This window comes from Oryza glaberrima, chromosome 8, assembly GCF_000147395.1.
Source record: "Oryza glaberrima chromosome 8, OglaRS2, whole genome shotgun sequence".
Lineage (NCBI taxonomy): Eukaryota > Viridiplantae > Streptophyta > Magnoliopsida > Poales > Poaceae > Oryza > Oryza glaberrima.
In genome coordinates, this window is record NC_068333.1 from 24,784,840 (window position 1) to 24,802,386 (window position 17,547).

General features: G+C 43.1%; 4 protein-coding genes and 1 non-coding gene across 6 annotated transcripts; 2 read left to right on the forward strand and 3 right to left on the reverse strand.

Annotated features, from left to right (window-relative positions):
- Positions 1–923: 923 nt before the first annotated feature.
- On the reverse strand, positions 924–996 carry TRNAR-CCG (transfer RNA arginine (anticodon CCG)). The gene has a single exon. It is a non-coding gene; the product is annotated as a tRNA-Arg (tRNA).
- A 4,352-nt stretch (positions 997–5,348) lies between these two features.
- On the forward strand, positions 5,349–6,772 carry LOC127781117 (KDEL-tailed cysteine endopeptidase CEP1). Its single transcript, XM_052308022.1, has one exon. It carries the CDS (start codon positions 5,409–5,411, stop codon positions 6,564–6,566), a length of 1,158 nt encoding a protein of 385 aa, XP_052163982.1. The 5' UTR covers positions 5,349–5,408; the 3' UTR covers positions 6,567–6,772.
- Positions 6,773–7,535: 763 nt separating this feature from the next.
- LOC127781472 (protein-L-isoaspartate O-methyltransferase 1-like) lies at positions 7,536–10,210 on the forward strand. Of its 2 annotated transcripts, none has more exons than XM_052308426.1 (4): positions 7,536–7,833; positions 8,322–8,595; positions 9,185–9,349; positions 9,785–10,210. In XM_052308426.1, exons 1-4 carry the CDS (start codon positions 7,759–7,761, stop codon positions 10,033–10,035), a joined length of 765 nt encoding a protein of 254 aa, XP_052164386.1. In that variant the 5' UTR covers positions 7,536–7,758; the 3' UTR covers positions 10,036–10,210. The 2 variants fall into 2 exon arrangements, with proteins under 2 accessions (XP_052164386.1, XP_052164387.1); XM_052308427.1 differs by having other exon boundaries at positions 7,537–7,764.
- Positions 10,211–10,506: 296 nt separating this feature from the next.
- On the reverse strand, positions 10,507–12,377 carry LOC127781470 (28 kDa ribonucleoprotein, chloroplastic-like). Its single transcript, XM_052308424.1, has 4 exons — positions 11,836–12,377; positions 11,596–11,697; positions 10,983–11,264; positions 10,507–10,841 (listed from the first exon to the last, which is right to left on the reverse strand). Exons 1-4 carry the CDS (start codon positions 12,304–12,306, stop codon positions 10,779–10,781), a joined length of 918 nt encoding a protein of 305 aa, XP_052164384.1. The 5' UTR covers positions 12,307–12,377; the 3' UTR covers positions 10,507–10,778.
- Positions 12,378–14,702: 2,325 nt separating this feature from the next.
- On the reverse strand, positions 14,703–15,968 carry LOC127781469 (manganese-dependent ADP-ribose/CDP-alcohol diphosphatase-like). Its single transcript, XM_052308423.1, has one exon. It carries the CDS (start codon positions 15,838–15,840, stop codon positions 14,821–14,823), a length of 1,020 nt encoding a protein of 339 aa, XP_052164383.1. The 5' UTR covers positions 15,841–15,968; the 3' UTR covers positions 14,703–14,820.
- Positions 15,969–17,547: the final 1,579 nt, after the last annotated feature.

Sequence of the window (17,547 nt, forward strand, 5' to 3'; positions counted from 1 at the left end):
ATGATGTTTAAATGTGATGATTGTTAGTGGATGATGATGTGGCATCTTTGCATGAATATATACATTAAAACATTATGTGAATTATGTTGGATGATAATTTAACATGTTTGTATTTGAACAGCTCTTAAATTATAAAAACTATAAAGATATAGCATGTTTGCATGATGTTTAAATACGATGATTGTTAGTGGATGATGATGTGACATCTTGTTAATTAGTGAATGATGATGTGGCATCTTGTTAGTGGATGATGATGTGGCATCTTTGCATGTTAAGCTTAAGAAGTTAGTGAGGGATAACTTTATAGTAAGATAGGATAAGGCATTCGTTGATGGCGTCTGCTTAATCATCTCGTTTACATAAAAATATCTATATTTTACATCATACATATTGTAAATGCTATATCATGAGATTATAACATTAAATATCTACTATAATAGACCGTATTCAGCTGCACGTTGCGCTACAACGTAGTCCTACCATAACTGCACTGACAAAAAATACGTAATCCTTTTGTATTTTAATATATGACACCGTTTATTTTTTTTACTAACGTTTAACCATTCTCTTATTAAAAAAATATAATGATTATTTATTTTATATAATTATAATAAATGCCCTTTAGACATGACATAAATATTTTTATATTTAAATATTTTAATTGTATTATACATTAAAATACGAAGGGACTACTTTGCACCGTAGCTAAAGTAGTGGAGCCGCAACACGTCCTTTAGACGATGTTTGTGCTGCTTAGGGAGCTTATATTATATAAAATGGAGTAAGGAATAAAACACACGTGAACACAATTGGGATATACTCATAATGTACGACGCAACGAAATAAATTAGTTTGGAAAAAAGAAATACTAGTACAGAAATACGGAGGAGTTGGAAAGTTCAAAAAGGTTAAAAAAAATAACACGACCACGATGGGACTCAAACCCACAATCTCCCGCTCCGGAGGCGAGCGCCTTATCCATTAGGCCACGCGGTCCTTTCAGCTTGTACATGTATTTATATCTTTCTAAAATGTTACTATTTTCTTTTAATCTGCTACCTAACCGTGATCTTTGACAAAATTGGTCGTGTTGGGCCTTTAAAACACGTAAGATAAGATTGTTAAGACTATAGGCCGAGAGAGAAGAGAAATAAACTATCTTCGGCCCAATCACCATCCATATTCCTAGCCCAGGGCCCATACCAGTGGGCTGTGGAATCTGAACTGGTAGAAACAGTCAGCCCGTCCATCTTACTATACTTCCTAACTATTATGGTGGCCCGCGCAGATTCGCGGCTAGCATCATTATATTTTCTCTCATGTAATAGTATATATATGTTTTCTCATTATATTATTCAAATATATTAAAATGACAACATAATTTTAAATTTTACAACAACTTTACTAAACTACTAATGTGTAATATTCATATTGTATTTTATATATGTGTTAGTTATTAATTATTTTTAATATCAAATTTTTGTTATTTGTAAATTATATATATTCCTATATGGACTCTAGACTCGTCTTTTAATATTTCTTTTTTTAAATTCTGAATTTTTATTATTTCTAATTGTATTTCTATGTGGTCTCTAAACTCATCTTTCAATATTCTTTAATTTTTAATTTTAAATTTTAGTTACTTCTAAATTGTATTCCTATATTGACTTTAAACTATTCTTCCCATGTTTTTCTTAATTTCGAATTTTAGTTATTTGTAAATTGTATTTTTATACGATCTCTAAACACTACTTTTAATTTTATTATGTTTATTCCGAATTTTAGTTAGATTTAAATTCCTATATGGACTATAAACTCTACTTCTAATATTTCTTATTTTTTAATTCCGAATTTCTATTTTTTTCTTATTTGTATTTCTATATGGACTCTATACTCTACTTCTAATATTTCTTACTTTTAATTCCGAATTTCTATTATTTTCTAATTGTATTTCTATTTGGACTCTATACTCTACTTCTAATTTTCCTTATTTTTATTCAGTTATTTCCTAATTGTATTTCTGTATGGACTCTAGTCTCCTCTTCTAATATTTCTTATTTTTAATTTCGAATTTCAACTATTTCTAAATTGTATTTCTATATGGACTCTAGTCTCCTCTTCTAATATTCCTTATTTTTTAATTCCGAATTTCAGCTATTTCTAAATTGTATTTCTATATGGACTCTGCCTTTTTTCTTTTTCTCCGATTAATGTGAGAATTTCTAGGCCATGAGAGCGAACGTAGAGACTCCTTTTTCTATTCCTTTAATAATATAATAGATAGATTTAAATCCCCATGTTAAACAGGCAAACAGCGACATGAGCCTTTCCGATATCTAACAGGTTCGATTAGGAAATCAAGCCAAGCATATACTCCCTCCGTTTCTTAATAGATGATATTGTTAATTTTTGAATACATATTTAACCATTCATTTTATTCAAATAATTTATACAAATGTTTGTATAAATTATGCTTAAAATACTTTAAGGGATAAAATAACTCGCAACAAAATAAATTATAATTACGTAATTTTTTAATAAGACGAATGATTTGATAAAAAAAATCAATAGCATCGTCTATTTAAAAAACAGAGGTAGTATATTCTGGGGTTGCTCTGAGTTGGGATCATCACGTGAACTTGAGCTATGAGAAATGAGATATCTGGGATGAGTTGTGAATGAGAATAAGATTATCCCCCACACTTAAGCTTGAATGACATGAGCAGGGTCATCTGCAGGCAGGCAGGCAGGCAGGACAGCAGCTACTAGTATTTTCTCCGCAAGATATATACAGATATCAGAGCTCTGAAATTCTCATCTGTATCCATCCTACAAGCGTCACCTAGACACCTAACTAAAAATCAGCATGCGCCATTCAACAAGATTATATCATCCTGACAAAATGCATTCGCCATCCTCGCTAAGTTTGCTCAGTAATGACTGTACATAGATGATTAAATCTGATCAGTTTGCAGGCTCAATATACAGCCTCGATGCTTTCTTTTTTTCCTGTCTCTCTCTTTCCAAAGGCCACCAGATACTTGCAGAATGTCGCTGCCTCGCTGGTGATGTTGCTTGTTCATCCTGCTCAGTCTGGGAACCGATCGAAACGTAGCCTGAATAATGGGTTTCGTGCCACTCGAAGCGATCCATGTGAGAAAGCAGAGCTAGGAAAGCCAGCCATTCTCATTTGCCCCCAGATTTTCAGTGACAACGATGAATGCAGAATTTTGTTTCCCCAAGCTATAGATCTTATGCTTCCAATCTTTCTATTGCTTCAGGATTTTATCTTGCTAATGCTAGCTCTTTATGTCAAAAACAAAAAATCGTAATTCACTTTCTTGTGCATAATGCAGTACTGGTAGTAGACAGTAGTTAGTTAGAAGCTGCATGTACCAGCGTGGCTGATGAAATCTGAATCTGAAAGGAAGCTCAATTAATCAATCAATACAGTTGTGCCGATCCAACACAAACACACGAACGGACCTGATGATAAATGAGATTCATGCGTAAAGATTGGCATTTCGGTATTAATTAGTCGATTCCGATCTCCTGATCATTATTCAGCACAGAGAGAAAGACATTAAGACATGCAGAGCCACATATGCATCCAACATTCCAACTGTTGATGGAAATGCTTTAATTTCCATGTCGCCATCAGCTGTTGATGGAACCAGTCCTGGAGGAAATCAACACGCTTGCTTGCTTCCTTTCCTTCCTTCCTTCTTCGACTTCGATCAGGTTACTTGTTGAAGAAATCTCACGCCACAATCAAGGAACATTAGGATTGACCTAAATTGACTGGCTAAGCTGGGGCATTACAATACTCTAATTTTTAATCTTTTCAGTTTTGTTTCTGCTACTTGCTTTGCTTGACGAGCGATCCAAAATTTTCCCAGATATCTGGCCCTGAAATTCAGCTCTGCATATTTATATCTGTAAATTAACATAGCTTAGTTCAGGTTCAGTTATTAAGTGGTGACAGAATTAGAATCTGAGTTAATTTTCGAGTAAGTGGATTGGTGATCGATAGTGTCGCACAAGCTTGATCTGTACATTTACATGGCCGTCGCGTAAACGCCTCGCTAATTCTTTATTTGTGCGTTTCCCGCATAATCTACACCCCCCTTAATTCGCAGCATCGCAGGTAGTACTAGTTAGTACTGCGAAACTAACAGAAACACTTGGTTTATACGACTAATCAATCGGCTGCTTTATCAATTAACTACTGCAGTTAAGCTTAATTCTATCTGTCGATGAATTAAAAAACGAGCATGTCCAAGTACCTACGTGTATTCAGTGTTAAATTCATCTTCAGTAGTCAGTACCTGGCCACCAACAACTGCTATTCCGTCCAATTAAGTAAAGGGTGTGTTTTCTGAAAAAAGTTGGAAGTTTGAAGAAAGTTAGGAGTTTGGAAAAAAAAGTTGAAAGCTTTGTGTGTAGAAAAGTTTTTGATGTGGTATGATGTGATAGAAAGTTGAGAATATGGAGGAAACTAAACACGGTCAAAGTTACAATAAATAGGGAAATTCAAATCATCCCTTAAGAGGATATCCCCTCATTTTTACATGTCATTTAAAAAGTCATCAAAAAATTTTAAAAAAATTAGTATGATTGATCAATATGTGATATGTCATTTCACAAACATGCAAATTCAAATTCAATTTATACAAGTAGAAACAAATAACAAATTTGACTATGAATAGAATGCGTAATTTACGGTCAAATTTGTTTTTTTTAATTATATAAGTCGAATTTTAACTCGCATGTTTAAAATAGATATATCATATATTGATCTATCTTGATAAATCTTTTTAATTTTTTTTTGATAACTTTTTAATGACATGCACAAAACGAGATAATGTCCACTCGAAAGACAAAAATCCACTTCCCAATAATTACTGCACTGGTATTAGTGCCATATCAACATATTCTATGCTACTCTATGCTAGTATCTTTCTGTTCGAGTTAATCACATGACCTCTCTGCTGGTGATTAAACCCTGAGGATGGTATAATCAACTGCATAATCACATCACATCCACCAATTGATTGGGCACTGCTGCAAGCCTTCTAGATTCTGAAAACTGCACATACAACAATAAGCATTGGTGCGCAAGTATAATCCAAAATTAGCGATATCACTGTGTGTCACTCACGAGAGCAATCAACCATTACAAGTGTAGTACCTGACCTCTTAATTATGATGACTAAACTGTTGCCGGCAAGCAACGCCTTGATTCGATCGGCTCTAGCCTCTACCTTGCACATATGCAGCCAGCAATCCAGCATCATATCCTCCTCTATATAAGAAGCCCCTGACCTCCACCACCTCACAAGCTAATTCAACCTACTCCACTAAGCTAGCTAGCTAGTGACAATTAAGTGATCACAAGTGTTGTTGCGATGGGTAGAGTAGTGGTCGTCGTGGCGGCGGCGGCGGTAGCCGTGGCCGTCGTCGTGCTGCTGGGCGCGGCGGCGCCGGCGGCGAGCGCGATGGAGTTCGGCGACAAGGACGTGGCGTCGGAGGAGGCGCTGTGGGAGCTGTACGAGCGGTGGCGCGGGCAGCACCGGGTGGCGCGGGACCTCGGCGAGAAGGCGCGGCGGTTCAACGTGTTCAAGGACAACGTCCGCCTCATCCACGAGTTCAACCGCCGCGACGAGCCCTACAAGCTCCGCCTCAACCGCTTCGGCGACATGACCGCCGACGAGTTCCGCCGCGCCTACGCCTCCTCCCGCGTCTCCCACCACCGCATGTTCCGCGGCCGCGGCGAGAGGCGGAGCGGCTTCATGTACGCCGGCGCCCGCGACCTGCCGGCGGCGGTGGACTGGCGCGAGAAGGGCGCCGTCGGGGCGGTCAAGGACCAGGGCCAGTGCGGCAGCTGCTGGGCGTTCTCGACCATCGCTGCCGTGGAAGGGATCAACGCCATCCGCACCAGCAACCTCACCGCGCTGTCGGAGCAGCAGCTCGTCGACTGCGACACCAAGACCGGCAACGCGGGCTGCGACGGCGGCCTCATGGACAACGCGTTCCAGTACATCGCCAAGCACGGCGGCGTCGCCGCCTCCTCCGCCTACCCGTACCGCGCCCGCCAGAGCTCCTGCAAGAGCTCCGCGGCGTCGTCCCCCGCCGTCACCATCGACGGCTACGAGGACGTGCCGGCGAACTCGGAGTCGGCGCTGAAGAAGGCGGTGGCGAACCAGCCGGTGTCGGTGGCGATCGAGGCGGGGGGCTCGCACTTCCAGTTCTACTCGGAGGGGGTGTTCGCCGGGAAATGCGGGACGGAGCTCGACCATGGCGTGGCAGCGGTGGGCTACGGCACGACGGTGGACGGCACCAAGTACTGGATCGTCAGGAACTCGTGGGGCGCAGACTGGGGTGAGAAGGGCTACATCCGGATGAAGCGCGACGTGTCCGCCAAGGAGGGACTCTGCGGCATCGCCATGGAAGCATCCTACCCCATCAAGACCTCGCCGAACCCGGCGCCCAAGAAGATCAAGAAGGTCACCGACGACGACGAAGATGATGATGACGAGGAGCACCGCCACCACGACGAACTCTAAGCTCATTTAATTGTGTGTTTTACAACAGTAACTGGCTACCGTTTGGAGGCGATCGATCGACGTCGTAACAAAATAAGCAGTTCGTTAATTTAATCACCTGTAGTTGATTTGATTGCATGCTCGTATTTATTGCAATCTAGCTCGATTATGTTTACGCTGTGTAATGATTATTGATTATTAATTTGAAAAAGATTGTTAAGTATGAATTTTGTCCGATATTTTCTGATTTTCAATTTTCACTTGCACACACTTCTGTGTAGCACATAAGGTCCTAAGTTTAAATCTCCATAGGAGTGAATTTCAAACTAAGTTTCTACTCCCTCCGTTTCGAAATGTTTGACATCATTGACTTTTTAGCATATATTTGACCGTTCGTCTTATTCAAAAACTTTTATAAAATATGTAAAATTATATGCCTATAAAAATATATTTAACAATGAATCAAATGATAGGAAAAGAATTAATAATTACTTAAATTTTTTGAATAAGACAAACGGTCAAACATGTGCCAAAAAGTCAATGGCGTCAAACATTTCGAAACGGAGGGAGTATTTTTTTTAAAAAAAATGCTGCATATATCCAGTTGGATATAGAGGCCGAGTAAAAAAATACCCTTCTCTTAGAAAAAATTGCACACGCTTCTTAAATTTATAAATGGTGTCCTTCATACATAACAATTTTCTTAGAGTGCTGGTCTAAAGATTCATTTGTTCGTACTTCGTACCCTTAGACTGTAATGATTTTTTTAAAAAAAATCTATCAATTTTAGTTTTCTCAAACAAAACTCTTGCGTTTTTTTACCGGAACAAAGACTATTGTGTTGGGAAGAAACGGCGCCGGTTTCAGGTTTGGCATGACAAGCGGCCACATGGAGGCCTAGCCCATGGGAACGCTCTTCCGGCCCATGGATTAGGCCCATAAAATCGGCCCACAAGCTACCTACACCTCTCTCTCGCTAGGTGGTTTGAGAAGAATCCATCTCTCTCTCTCTCTCCCAATCCCCCACCACCACCGCCAGCCACCAGCCACTGCCGCGGCGGGAATCCGGTTCCCGCGGCGACATCCCCCACGTCTCCGCCGCTGCACCGGCAAAGGCAGCTGCACCGCGACCCACCCGCGCGCTCCCAATCGGCCCCAAGATTAAGATTAAACCAGGAGAGACCACCCGATCGAGTGTTCGCTCACTTTCGCCATGGAGGTACTCCGCTACATCTTTTCCTGCTTCTCCTCCTCCTCCTCCAAATCATCCTCAGCATCTGCGGGCTCCGTGAGTATCTTCTTTAATTGCTAGTACGTAATTGTGATTTTACTGTGCTTAATTGTTGATCCAGTCCTAATAAGGCTATATTACTCGCTAGTCTGAGTTCTTGTGGTACTAGTAATTAGGGAAATTATGGGGAGAGTTCTCCATAATTTAGGCTAAAACCTTGTCAGTTATTGTTAATTCTAATCACCACCGGCAGCCTGATTCCAACATTTGATTATGGACTTACAACGAATTGAATTAGAATTTTATGCCGACTGTTAATTGTTACTAGTTCCTTTGTACCTTTGGGATATTTGATGATGATCTTGATTCACATAAGATAAGATAATCTACAACAAATTTCAGTTTATGTGCCAACCATAGTTGTCGAGTGCCATTTAGAGCGTTGAAGGGGATTGATTTCAATCTCATATGCCTCATCTCTCATGTTGCTGTTTTTCTCTGGGAAGAACCGTTTCATGTTGCTCCTGGTGCTGATACTGTTGCAGCACCGACTGTGGTCAAGCGGGGCTAGCGACAAGAACAAGGCAATGGTTGAGCAGCTCCAGAGGTACGGGATTATCAAGTCGAGCAAGGTCGCGCAGGTGATGGAGACCATCGACAGGGGGCTGTTTGTGCCTCCTGGTGCTTCTCCCTATTTCGACAGCCCGATGCCCATCGGTTACAACGCCACCATTTCTGCGCCTCACATGCACGCCTCTTGCTTGGAGCTCCTGGAGAAGCACCTTCAGCCTGGCATGCGTGCTCTGGATGTTGGATCAGGTCTCCCGTATCTCATATATTCAGTTTCGCTCAATCACTTCAACGTTTTATCTATGCTCCTAAAATATCATTTCAATTATGTATCATCACAACAGAAACACTTTTGAGTTTTGATGTTCTCATTCACAAAACTATGTTATGAATCTTAAGTGCCAAAATATAGAATTGCTTTTGTTTTTGAGTTACAACTTCAACTATAGGTTTATCATTACCCAAGATCTGTCAGTGGAGTAGTATCTTATCTAATAGATGTACTTATCACTGCACGCTTTAGGCTTTGAAATGCAGAAATGTTTGCCAACATATGTGGAAAAAACAATATTTAGCTTCATCTCACAGCTTTTCCGTGAGGGTATGTATTCATGTGGTCTATGATGGGCTGGCCTCTACCCTATACCACAAAGATTCAGTAGTAATGTTGGTTTCTTTCATCTTTTTTTCTGTCATACTGATTTATGGAATTAAATATTGATTCAGGACTGCCGACCTGTTTAATATTTCCTAGCTGAAATGCTCAACAGATAGCAAATTTCTATACATGTTTGTCAACTCGCATTGCTTATTTACGTATCTTTGATAACTTCAACAGGCACAGGGTACCTAACAGCTTGCTTCGCGATTATGGTTGGACCAGAAGGGCGAGCAGTTGGTGTTGAACATATCCCAGAGTTGGTTACTTCGTCTATTGAAAACATCAAGAAAAGTGCAGCGGCTCCACAGTTAACTGATGGATCCCTCAGTATACATATTACCGGTAAGTAGCGCAAGTTTGCAGCTTTTAATTGTTCACTTTCCTCTCCACTAGTAGTAATGACAAACATGCTGAAGTGCCAAGGTCTGAACTGAATTGCAGCGTAGAGTACAATTTTGTAGACAAGGGCTTAGTTGCAAGGGTTAAATGATACTTTAAATAAACATGTTGAACTTCTGTAATTTGTTTTAAAGGGTTACTTTTGTCGGGTCTAACGTGGTAACAAGTTGTTTTAGGTTTCAAAGAGAATCTTTTTATCCATACCAAACAGTGAGTGGTTCTTCATCTGTGATACTTATGCTTTCTAGACACAGACTTGGAGCGACTTTGCCCATCCATCTCATAAACTTATATTGTGCATCCGGGTTGGCTTCAGCAGTACTTCATATTCCAAAACATTATTTACCTAACAATAATCGATCTCTGTAACTGATACAGATGGCAGAGAAGGTTGGCCAGAGCTCGCACCCTATGATGCCATCCATGTCGGAGCTGCTGCACCGCAGATTCCACAGGCGTTGATTGAGCAGCTAAAGCCCGGTGGCAGAATGGTGATCCCAGTTGGGACTATGTTCCAGGAGCTGAAAGTGGTGGACAAGAACCAGGATGGCAAGGTCAGCATAAGAGATGAGACGGCTGTGCGCTATGTGCCCCTCACAAGCAAGGATGCGCAGCTGCAGGCTAACTGAATGCACTACCATAATATTCTGCTGAATGTAAAACCTTCAATGCGTGATCCCAGTTACATCAAGATGTTATTATTGTACATAAATTGGTCCTACTGTATGTGTGAATCGCTTGGTGCTTGTCAACAATGTTGGATGTTGGTTCGTCATGAAGCATGGAAGTATGTGCTTGTGTTGATCTCTTTTGCCTCTAATGGTGTTTCCACCACAATGTGCATGACATATTTGTTATCTTCACAACACGGTTGGCTTAGATGTAACGTATCCTGCAGATTTGATCAGCTTTGTGACATTAAAGGGATTGGAGTGTCCATGACTATTGTGGTTTCCTGTGCATTATATGAACAATAGTTTATCAAAGTATTTGGTTCTTGCAAATCCAGAGAACAACATTTCTGAAAGAGAAAAAATAAGCATAATGCATAGGGGTAAGCACTGGCTGCTGCCATGCATTTGCTCCTTTTCTCAGATATATGGTCGACAAGTGAACTTTTGGATTATCACGGGAAAAAAAAATACTAAGGACATCATCATTATAAATATCCTACTTGGAAAGTTGAACTCATATTTTTGAGAATAATTTAACATAACATCAGCTTGGAAGACACATAAAAAGGACGGGAGGACTCAAAATCAGGAAGCTAACGCGCGCTCTGTAAATGACAACCATCAGCTTCCGCCTTAACGCATAACACTTTAGCATTCTTGTTCAAACGTGCAGACATGCTCCCCAACGCCATATGGAATCAAAAGCCTCGCTGTGGTCGCTCAGCTGCCACATTCACTCGAAGTGGGCGGCCATCCAATTCCTGTAATCCATCATGAACAATTGAGCATAATAAAAGAAGCATAAAAGAAACGGTATTAGCTTATAGAGCCTCCATATTTGCCATACTCGTTATAATGGTGATATTCAAGTGTATGCTTAATGTAGATGGTGCTGTCCTCACCTGTCCATCAAGGGCAGAAATAGCATCATCGAGCTCCTCCTTGGAGGCCATGGAAACAAAACCAAATCCCCGAGAACGCCCAGATTCTCTATCGTAGACAACCGAAGCGTTAACCACCTCTCCATGCTCGCTGAACAATTGCAGCAGCCTAGAGTCATCCACTTGCCATGGCAGGTTGCCAACATAAGCCCTGAAAGCAGGAGCAAACTGCCTTGGAGGTCTCTCCACACGAGAGCCCCTTGGAGCCGCCCTGTTTACGTTCAGAAGCCTTCCGTTGATATCCTGTAAAACATAAATTTATCAGCCAGCAGCTGAGAACACTGTGCAACTTATACAATTTCTTCTGTACTATCATTTTATCACTATGACAGAAATATCTTCGAGCTCAGTTTTACTGAACACAGTTCATCGGGTATGGGAACATTTCACAATGGTTAACCTAAATGAGATGTACCAACAGTATAATTTTACCCTTTGATCAGATAATATAAATTGTTTCAGTTATCAAGGTACTTCCAATTTTATGTGTAACGGCAGCATGTGCGAATGGTGAAAGTTGTGAAAATAAAATACTTCAATGGATTAAGAAACGACAATTCAGAAATGCACTCACATAGCGGTTAAGCATCTCAATGGCCTTGTCGGCTTCCTCAATCGTACTCATGGTAACGAACCCAAATCCACGGCTCTGCCCTGTCTCTCTGTTGTAAATGACCTAAATAAAAACAATAATTGGGTAATTGGAAATACTGAGCCTTGAGAATTTATGCAATTGGCAATAGTATCTTGCAATTCTTCTGTTAAAAAGAAGAAGGGGAAAATTGATTGTGGGCTGGCGCGCGAGTAGGCTCACCTCGGCGACCTCGACGACGCCGGCCTGCTCGAAGAGCTGGGCGAGGCCCTCGCTGTCGACGTCGTACGGCAGGTTACCGACGTACACCTTGGCCTCCTCGGGGGGCTCCGCCGCGAACTCCTCCTCCACCGCTTCCTCCTCCTCCTCCTCCACGGAGGCCACCACCTCCTCCTCCGCCTCCGCCTGCTCCTCGACCACCTCCTCCTCCTCCTCCTCCTGGGAACCCTCATCGGCCTCCTCCGTCTCGCTCCATTCGACGCCGGCCTCGGCGGCGGCGGCGGCGTCGGAGGAGGCGACGAGGGGCGCGAGGGGGAGGCGGCGGGAGGCGCGGAGGAGGGGCGGCGCGCGGGAGAAGAGGAGGTGGTGGAAGGGGAGGGCGGAGAGCTTGTGCGGGGCCTGGGTGGCGTCGGCGGAGGCGGCCGCGGCCATGGCCATCGCGAGCGAGGTGACGGAGGTGGTGGCCATGGCCATGGGCGAGCGAGGAGGAGGAGGAGGATGAGGGGGGAGTAGGAGGGGATAAGCTAGCGCTACTGTTGGAGCTTGAGGCGCTCGTCGCCCTCCCCCTCTTTATCCGCCGCGCAACGTAGGGTGGGCTCCTTACTGGGCCCAATTGATTTTGGGCCTTCCACGTCCAACTGTCCGTTCCGGCCCATTTCTTGGAAAGGAAATGAGCCAACCGCCGTATGATGTGTGGATGGGATCACCAATACATTTGTCCACAAATTTTCGAAAGTTTCGAAAATTTAAAAAAGATACTCTGTCCTATTCAAAAAAAATTAGAATTATTATTTATTTTCTTTGTGACATACTCTCTCCATTTCACAATGTAAGTCATTCTAGCATTTCCCACATTCATAATGTAAGTCATTCTAGCATTTCCCACATTCATATTGATGTTAATGAATATATATATATATATGAAAATGGTTCTATATACATGGGAGTATGTACACCTGCTATCATCCACCGTTGATCTGTGATTAGCTTCGATGGATCCTAATATTGGATTAACGAGCGGACCCGTTTAACTTTTTGACAAGAAAAAAAATTACGTACCCCTTAATTTAGCCACGGAAACCGGAATGACGTGAGTACAATTCCTCGTTCCCACCAGTGCATCGGATCCGAAAATCAGGTCACTAGGAGAGACCGCGATATACTAGAACTCGGAGAAGGCGGCGGCGATTCATCGTCGATTCCGCAACAGCAGCGAGATTCATCGTCGATCCATGGCTGCGTTGCAGGTGACGGCGTGATCCCGGCGCGGCGGCCTGCACGCGCGGCGCGGCGGCGGTGTCGACCGATCGGCAACATTGTGTGGCGGAAATGCAGGTCATCGTCCTCCAAGGCAACGGCGCGACGGGACGGGACTAGTCGACGGTGCGATGCAGCAATAGTTGAACTAACCCAGGCGGCATCAATCACTCGTCGATCTCGCGCAAAGCCTTTTCGATGGCGACAATGCATTCGGCGATAGCCATACGAGATCGATCAGATCCTGTGTACAATCTGAGACACCAGAATACATGTGGTTAGTACTACTTAATTATTTCTTATGTCGTGTATATCATATCAATCTTATCTTCTTCTTTGCCCAGGCAGTCGCATGGTGCATATGCACACCTCGGAGAGGCTAGTGATGCTAGTCGTCGCTAGAGTCCGCAGTACGGTGTGCTTGCATATATATATATATATATATATATATATATATATATATATATATATATATATAGTAAATTTGTTTGGTCCTCCATGGTGCCCGGACACCATGATTGAAATTTACTATATACCCAATTCAAATGAGTATGAAACTTTTTCAAATATTTAGGTATTAACGTTAACTACTTTACTAACTAGTTCAAAGCAAGTTTGAACTGAATTCAAACTTGCTTTTGTTAGATTTTGATTCTAGGTATATAGCATCCAAACATATAATTAGTTAGGTATGTAATAATGGATTGTGAAATAAAGTTAAATTTGAGTTGTTTTGTTGCTAGGTATAGGTATGAATCGAATACTTATAACTAGGTATATACTCACAATTTGAAAATTTTGAAAAATTTGGACGAATTTGTGTATTTCATACCATGGTGCCCCATATGAGTGTCATATATATATATATATATATATATATATATATATATATATATATATATATATATATATATATATATATATATATATATATATATATATATATATACTTTATTATCCAAAGTACTTTAAGCACAAATTTTCGTTTTTTATATTTGCACAAATTTTTTTTGAATAAGACGAGCGGTCAAACATTGTAAGCAAAAACTCAAAATCTCTTGTATTATGGGATGGAGAGAGTATAATTTTAGTGCAATTGTGATGTAATGACACTGTAATTTGCATGTAACTACAATATACTTCCTCCGTTTCACAATGTAAGTCATTCTAGTGTTTCCCACATTCATATTGATTATGAATGTGGGAAATACTAGAATGACTTACATTGTGAAACGGAGGGACTTTTAGAACTCTCTCCGTAATATATTATTTCGGTGAAACGGAGGTCGTAGGGATGAATCATCTCACATGTATACACGCCGTGACTTTTAATTCCTCACTTGCACTGTTGCACAAATCTTGAAACAAATATAACGGTTCAAAATTATGTGAAAGTTATATATAAGTTACATTATAGTTACATGCAATTTACAACATTTATTAGTTTTTTAGAGAAAATTTATTGATAAATATATAGCAAAATTACACGTGGATAAATTGGACTGGTCAACACCGCATCCCCCTCTATGCCGAACCGGGCCCACGCCGCCTCTCGTCTTCCTCCTCGGAACGACTTTGATTTCTAACCGCGCGACATGGACGACGACGAGACATCAATTGGACACTAGATTATTTTTTTTTAGGGATGCATGAAACGAACTGTCAATCACATTGCCACTATTACAACAGTTGCATTAGCACAATGGCGGCAGCAGAGAGGATTTAGCTTAGCTAGCTGAGCTCAGTCACTGGGGAGTGGAGCTGGAGCCGCATGTCTGTGCTGCCCATCCTGCCGGCGCCGACGAGCGTCAGGCCGTCGGGGTACACGTCGACGCGGCCGAAGGCGTCGGTGCCGGGCGGGCACTCCAGCGCCGCCTCCAGGGTGCGGTGGTGGACGCCGCGGGCGTCGACGCCGTAGCCGCCCCTGTGGTCGTGGCCGGCGAGGCACGCCGCGACGCAGCCGTGCCGGTGCACCACGCGCATCACCTCCTCGTAGTTCCACATCAGCCCCGACGGCGACGCCGCGCCGGGGTGCAGCGGCAGGTGGCTGCACACCACCGCCGCCTCCCGCCGCCGCGCCGCCCCGCGCAGCACGCCGTCCAGCCACCGCAGCTGCGCCTCGCCGACGGCGCCGTTGAACATCACGAACCGCCGGTCCACGCCGGCGAGGCCGCTCGGGCTGTTCTTGTCCGCGTTCGGGTTCCTCTCGTCCAAGAACCTCCTCGCCGCCGCCGCCACCGGGTGGCCGCGCGGCCATCCCACGGCGCTGAAGTCGTACGCGTCGAGGACGACGAACCTGTAGCCCGGGAACGGCGAGAAGTCGTAGTAGGCGCGCCCCGACGGCATCCTGAGCAGCGACACGAGCTTGCTCCGGGGAAGGTTGTAGAGGCAGTGGTTGCCGAGCATGTGGTAGGCCGGGCCATGGAAGCGGTCGAACTCGGCGACGACGGCCTGGACGGCAGCCAGCGACCTGTCCTTGGGGCAGAAGCCGTCGACGATGTCGCCGAAGTTGACACAGAAGCGGACGCCGCCGCCGGCGACGGGATGCTTGTGGTTGTGGGCGTTCCAGGAGCGGACGGCTCTCTGCAGGACGGTGAGGCTGTGGCGGTAGTAGCGGGGGACGCCGAGGAAGGAGCGGCCGTCGGGGATGTCGGCGTACTGCACGTCGGCGATGACGCCGAACGAGAAGAGGGGCTCCTTGCCCGCCGCCGTCGCCCGGACCGCCACGGCGTTCGGCGGCTGAACCAGCATCGGTCGTCGTTGCCGAATGATTGCCAATCGGCCGGCGACCACCACAAGCTTGTCTTCCTCTCCGGCGAGCTGTGACCACTGGCCAGTGACCTGACCAGGAGAGGGGAGGAGGAAGAAGAGTATCCGCCGCGTCCACCGGCCGCTCGTTTCCGGGGATGGCCGGCGAGGCAACGACAAAGCAAGTGCAAGTGGGCGGTGGTCCGGCCATCATGTGGCACAATCGATGGCTAGTAATATTTAGAAAAAAAAATTGTACTAGTAATAATAATGTTCAGCTAGAAATTTTATTTCAACAAAAAAGATCAACCAGAAAAAATTGAAATAGTATCTGCATCTGCTTAGGCGTTAGAATCACTGCAGTGGCTTCATTCCTCCTATAAATAAGTAAACTTTAGGTCCCTCGTCTTGATGTCGAGTTTAAATCATATCCCTAAACCATATGACGTATCCCTTATTTTTTAAAATCGGTATAAATATAGTCATGAGACAATATTGAAGGTGGTTTTGGATAACGTGGCACAATAAGAAAAAATAAATAAATAACCACATGGGACCCATATGTAAGTGAAACAGCTCGATGATCGTGCTTCGGCTTGAGCATCACCGTCACCAGCCATGTCAACATCCACACTGCCCGTATGGTTTGCCTCGTCGTCCACGCGGCTCCACCGCCGCCACCTGACGGAGTGAGAAAGGGGATAAAAAAAAAGATTGTTGTTTCACTTACATGTGGGGTTTCGTGTTATCTTTTATTTTCTTCTTGTGCCACATCAGCGCCATGTCACTCAAAACTGCTTTCAATATTATCTTAGGACTATATTTTGTATTGGTTTTGAAAAATGATGGATGTGTTGTACCTAGTTTTACGGTTTAGGGATGTGATTCAACCTTGACATCAACATGAGGGACTAAAGGTGAACTTATTCCTTCCTCCTACATTCCTATTTCCATTTTCACAGCGTCGGCCCATCATAATACGGTCCACATATTTGTTAGTTTTATTTTGGGAAAAGTCTGTTTTGAGTCCTCTCCGGGAGAGCTGCCAGAGAGAGATGGAGTCATGTAGTGAAGAGAGGGGAGAGGGAGAGGAGGTATACATGTGGGCCCTATGAAGATGGGAAGTACTCCCTCCGTCCAAAAAAAAGATAAACTCTGGGTTTCCGTGTTCAACTTTGACTGTCCGTCTTATATGAAATTTTTTTATAATTCGTATTTTCATTGTTGTTAGATGATAAAACATGATTAATATTTTATGCGTGACTTGTCTTTTTAATTTTTTTCATAATTTTTTTAAATAAGACGGACGGTCAAATGTTGGGCACGGAAACCAGGGTTTGTCTTTTTTTGGGACGGATGGAATAGTCACTTACACGAGGAGGGCTCACGTCTACTCCCTTCGTCCTAAAATATAAGTATTTTTAGCTATGAATCTGGACAACTATGGCCAATAGTTGTTATATTCTAGAACGGAGGTAGTACTTTTTATTTTTTTTGATTGGGCATCACATCAACCAAAACCAATCTCAAAATAGCCGAGTGAGTCATTCTAAACTGATTTTAGTATCAGAGGAGACGGTGATATACCTAGTTTTACGACGGTTCAGACTTGAGAGATACAAATCAGATTCAACCAATAGCAAGGGAGGCAAAATTGACTTATTTTTTCTTTCGTTTTTATCGTGCGAGGGTTATTAATATTCTTTTTCA

What these genes read in the sequence shown, in the direction of transcription:
- LOC127781117 (XM_052308022.1), top strand. Translation starts at nt 5,409, where the DNA reads ATGGGTAGAGTAGTGGTCGTCGTGGCGGCGGCGGCGGTAGCCGTGGCC.
- LOC127781472 (XM_052308426.1), top strand. Translation starts at nt 7,759, where the DNA reads ATGGAGGTACTCCGCTACATCTTTTCCTGCTTCTCCTCCTCCTCCTCC. An exon ending in CCTCAGCATCTGCGGGCTCC is followed by an intron (nt 7,834 to 8,321) that starts GTGAGTATCTTC and finishes ATACTGTTGCAG; the next exon opens with CACCGACTGTGGTCAAGCGG. An exon ending in CCTCAGTATACATATTACCG is followed by an intron (nt 9,350 to 9,784) that starts GTAAGTAGCGCA and finishes TAACTGATACAG; the next exon opens with ATGGCAGAGAAGGTTGGCCA.
- LOC127781470 (XM_052308424.1), bottom strand. Translation starts at nt 12,306, where the DNA reads ATGGCCATGGCCACCACCTCCGTCACCTCGCTCGCGATGGCCATGGCC. An exon ending in GCGTCGTCGAGGTCGCCGAG is followed by an intron (nt 11,698 to 11,835) that starts GTGAGCCTACTC and finishes GTTTTTATTTAG; the next exon opens with GTCATTTACAACAGAGAGAC. An exon ending in TTTCTGCCCTTGATGGACAG is followed by an intron (nt 10,842 to 10,982) that starts GTGAGGACAGCA and finishes GATGGATTACAG; the next exon opens with GAATTGGATGGCCGCCCACT.
- LOC127781469 (XM_052308423.1), bottom strand. Translation starts at nt 15,840, where the DNA reads ATGCTGGTTCAGCCGCCGAACGCCGTGGCGGTCCGGGCGACGGCGGCG.